This window comes from Octodon degus, unplaced genomic scaffold (assembly GCF_000260255.1).
Source record: "Octodon degus isolate 3935 unplaced genomic scaffold, OctDeg1.0 scaffold00080, whole genome shotgun sequence".
Taxonomy (NCBI): domain Eukaryota; kingdom Metazoa; phylum Chordata; class Mammalia; order Rodentia; family Octodontidae; genus Octodon; species Octodon degus.
In genome coordinates, this window is record NW_004524656.1 from 7,051,410 (window position 1) to 7,056,287 (window position 4,878).

The following is a 4,878-nucleotide window of genomic DNA, read 5'->3' on the forward strand; positions in this document are numbered from 1 at the left end:
AAAAAAAAAAAAAAAAAAAAAAAAAAAGTATCAAGACTGAGTGCGGGAGGAAGCCTTGAGGTGCCAGGAGACTGCAGGGAGGCTGGGGAAATCAGCGAGAATGGCCATTTGAAACAATCCTCTTACCTCGAGCTTTTAGGTAGAGATAATAGTTCTTTTCTGAGCCACTCTTATAGCAGGCATAATGCCCACTGTGCTCCAATTCTGAAAAGTTCTCCATTATTAGTTGTTCATCATTTTCACCAGCTAGGTCTCCATATTTTTTTTCCCATTTTATTGATTCCGTTGAAGGGTCCAGAAAGCACGTCACCACCACCCTGGTTCCTGAGATGGAGACTTTGTATTCTAAGGGATGGAAGCGAAGAGATGGGACACTGGAGGGTGAAACCCAGAACACTTCTGAAAATGGCAAATGAGTGACCAAAGAACTAACCACACACAGAAAGTCACTTGTCACCTGGGTTTTAGACTTGCTTCTCAGAAGGGAAGCTTCCTGGCTAGCGGGTGGGGAAAAGGGAAGTGTGAGAGGTGGGGGGCAGAGAACCTTCCAAAAGTTGCCCTCAGGGTTCAGGCAGGAACACAGGGACTCAGAAAAGGGAAGCTGGGGGGAAAGAGGACCTCCCAAGACCGCTCATTCGCAAGCTTTCTACAGTGGGGGCTGGACTTGTACAGTGAGAGGATTCTTAGCTCATGGGTGACTGTCTCTCAATTTCTTCTCCTCTACCCACTGGTCTACACGTGCAGACAAAGCATAAGGGACCATAAACTCACGGTTTGGTGTTTCATTATCTGGAAATTAAAAAAAAAAAGGAAAGAATATTAAGAAAAGAAATCTTGATTTAAATTTAAACTTGAGGTACATTTTTCTAAAGGGATCAAACAATGCTCCTAAGAATTCTCACCATGGGCGACATTACTCAGAGGCCTGAAGCCTCGAAGGGCTACGTACTTAGCCCGGACCTATGCTCAATGATATGCTGGAACTCGCACGCATCGAACTGTCCTTGACCCAGACCGACCAAAAACTCAGAAAGCCCTGAAGTCAGAAGGCTGCAAACTTCTACAAGTCTTTTCATTAGCCAGAGCCTTCTTCCACACAAACAGAAAGGTTTTCCCAAAGATAAAGACTTCCACACATTTGAATCACTGAGTCTTAGGCTTATTCATTTCTTATTATTCAGAAATTTTTCTTATAACAGAGTCTTCCATAATAGAGATCAACCAATTTATTCTGTATAATTTTTTCTGTTGTCCTTTTTTCTTTTGTATTTAATACAGGGTCTACAGGGTCTCACTACACAGATCGGACTCATAGTGATCCTCCTGTTTTCAGCCTCCCAAGCGCTGGGATTACAGGTGTGCAGCACCATGCCCAGTCTCAATCGCTGTCCCAGTGCACCCCAGGGACGGGGCTGGCACAGCACACGGGGATTGAACCCCAGTCCTTGTGTCTCTCTAAACAGATGCTTTAATCCACTGAGCTATCTGGCCAGCCCTGTTGTCTTCTTTTTTTTTTTTTTTTAAGTAAGACCTATTTACTATACTAAAGAACAGATTTTGTTCTCCATTTTATCAAAACACTAACATAGCACATGGCATAGTCTCTGGTGTCCCTAGATGACATCAACTATTGTACATACTTTATTTTTGCAGGACTGGAGACCAAATCCACTCCACCAGGCACACAATTCCCTGGAGCTCCATCCCCAGCCCCTGCTCTACACATTTCAAGCTCTTCCAATAAAAAATGGCTTTACTTTATCTCTGAGAACGATGAGCTCTCAGCTATTTTTGCTTGAAGGAGAGAACCTTGGTATGAGCAAATGAAATCCACTAATGTAATTTGGGGAGACAACAACCTCCCCACAGCCCTGGGAGGGGGGCTCGGGGGCCTTGTTCCCAGGAAGACTTGTGGCTGGAGCCAAGGGCAGCACTAGGCCTTGCCAGGCCCTGTGCACAACGGGTGGAAGAGGGGAGAGGTGGCAGCGCCAGAGGTGCCGTGCAAGAGTGCAGGGCTCAGAGACGGCATCCTGTTTGAATCTCAGCTCTGCCCTCAGCTGTGGGAGCAGGAGAAATGGAGATGAAATGCCCTTCCCTCCTAAGGGGTTTTCATGAGAATTGAGTGGATTCTGAAAGTGGAAGTCAAGACAGATGCTACACAGATTCTTTCCTCCTTTCCTGGTTAGGATCCTGCTACCATAGAGAACAGAACTGAGCTCAAGCCAGCTATCTACGCAGCCAGCGGGCTGAGACTGAACACAGCGTAAAGAAATCTGTCACCACCTGCTAGTAATTGGGAGTTGAATAAAATGACAATGGATAATATTATTTTGACTTACTAATTTTCTGGCATTGATTTTTTTGTGTTTTTTTGAGGGAGGGTCTCATTATGCAGTTCAGGCTGGACTTGAACTCATTCTGTAGCCCAGACTGGTCTCGAACTTCAGTGATCCTCCTGCCTCAGCCTACCGAGTGCTGGGATTATAAGCGTGCACCACCATATTTGGCTTGCATTGATGTTTTTAAAGAAATGTTACACAAATGAGAAATCATAAATATTTAGAAATGAATAGAAGCTAAGTGTAGTGTCACATGCCTGCAGTTGAAACCTGGAGATTCCCAAGCTCCGAGAGACTGAGGAAGAAGAATCGCAAGTTCAAGCCCAGTCTGGGCAGTTTAGTGGGACCTTGTCTCAAAGTTCAAAGTAGGCTGAGGATGTGGCTCACTGCAAAGGTCCTGGATTCAATCAAGGCAAACAAATAAGTAGACATTAAATTCTATTTGATAGCTTTGTGAACACAAAAAGAAAATTGCTTATGCCCTTTATCGGCGCACACTTGTTAGAGATGCTAGGCTCAGTGCACTCATTCAAGGGCGGAGATATTTATGCTTGGAAATAGGCTGTGCTCAGGAAAATTGTGTACAGAGTGATTTCCATGCATACCATGGTATTTTGTAATGATTAAAAATGTGCTTTAAGGGGCCAGGAATATAGTTCAGCGGCATAAGTTCCTGCCTAGAAAGGGTGAGGTCCCGAGTTCAATCCCCAGTACCACAAAAAAAAAAAGTGCTTTTACCTTTTTTTTTCTTTTTCTTTCTTTCTTTCTTTCTTTCTTTTTTTTTTTTTTTTTTTTCTTTTTCGGGGACTGAACTCAGCACCTATCTATCTACTGAGCTATTTCCCTGGCCTCAAAATGGGCTTTAATGTCATAAAAAATTGTATTTAATGTCATAAAATTTGCATTTATAGCCAGGTGGGATGGCACATGCCTATAATCCCAGCACTCAGGAGGCTGAGACAAGAGGATTTCTGTGAGTTCGAGGCCAGACTGAATACAAAGTGGTTCAAGGCCAGCCTGACCTGCATGGTGAGGCTCTGTTATGGTTTGTGCCAAGGCATTGTCCCCAAAGCCTCATGCAGTCATGCGGCGGCTTCTAGAGCTTGTGATTAACTCATGATCCAGCGATGGGATTACGGATGTGAGCGCTGCACCCAGCCTGCGGCAGAGAGCCCGCATGCAATTTCAGTAAGGGAGAGAGGCCTTACTCTCCTTGCTCTCTGCCTCTGCCTCTCAGCGGCCACTGCTCCTCCCTTTTGGCCGTTTGCTGTTTCCCACCACGGCTGCTCTCTGCCATGTGCTGCTCTGTCTTGGAGCCAGCTGAGTATGGACTGAAACCTCCATTGTGAGCTAAATAAACCTTTCCTTCCTTCATTTTGGATGTCAGGTATTTTGTCTCAGAAATGCAAGAAAAATAAAGTAAAAAGACAGATCTTGTCAAAAAAAAAAAAAAAAAAAGCATTTATCTCTCTGAAGAGGCTACTTATTTATTTTCTAAGCCTTTGTTTCTTCATCTGTAAAATAGGAATGGTTGCTAGGATAACTTTTTTCTTGTGGTACCAGGACTTTTACACTGAACTGTATCCCTTGCTCTTTTTTATTTTGGGATGAGGTCTTGCTAAGTTGCCCCAGCTAAGCTTTAACTCACAATCATCTTGCCTCAGCTTCTCAGAGTGCCGCGAGCACAGGTGTGCGCTTTCACACCTGGCACGAGGATCGCTTGTGCCCCCTAATCCCACACCCACGCTGGGGACTGAACCCAGGGCCTTGCGCACACCGGGCAAGCACTCTACTACTGTGCTACAGTCTCAGCCCAGCATTAGAATAACTAAAAGGGAAATACAGGCAAGATATTTAAAGTAATCACTAGAACATACGTGCCCAGAGAATTTGAATGCTTAATTTCTAAAGTCAGCATTTTTCCTGTACAAGCATAGCTAAAATTCACCCTCTACCTTCTACCTGCCAGATGATTTCTTCTTCTTCTTTTCCATTTATGTATTTGGTACAGGGTCTCACTACACAGCTCAGACTCGTAACAATCCTCCTGTTTTCAGCCTCATCAGATGATTTCTTAAGTGAAATACATACTCAACCCCTATAACAACACCGCAAGCGAGATGCTGTGTGATTATTGTAGCATCTCCATTTTATGCAAGATGAAGCTACGACACAGAGAAGTTAAGCAAATTATTCCAAGATGCCCAGCAAGTAGAGCGCAGAGCCAGGATTCACACATGGTGACCTAACTTCAGACTCAGGCCTCTTACCCTCATACTGTCTGGCTTCTGTCTCCTTTGCCTAAGTGCGTCTCTTCCTGAAGTACAAGATCACCCTGTCAAGCTCAAGCACCTCCCCACCTGTCTTCTCAGCTGCACACTCCTTTCTTAAAATATTTTATTATTATTTTTCCTTAATTTTATTGAGAAACAAATAGCAACGAGACAGTTTCCAATCAAACTGGTAGGACAGTTTCAGTAATTAACACATTGCATACATTCTTCCTAGTAGTTATTTGCTGTACAAGATGCAGACATGA

The 4,878-nt window shown here is 44.0% G+C and overlaps 1 protein-coding gene across 1 annotated transcript in view; it reads right to left on the reverse strand.

Moving 5' to 3' along the window:
* The window catches only part of Cd3e (CD3e molecule), a 14,517-nt gene that overhangs the window by 3,435 nt on the left and 6,204 nt on the right, over positions 1-4,878 (reverse strand). Inside the window, exons 4-5 of the mRNA XM_023721169.1 lie at positions 772-789; positions 127-345 (exon numbers count right to left, since the gene is read on the reverse strand). Of these exons, the coding sequence (XP_023576937.1) occupies positions 127-345; positions 772-789 (237 nt within the window). The remainder of the gene's footprint in view (positions 1-126; positions 346-771; positions 790-4,878) is intronic.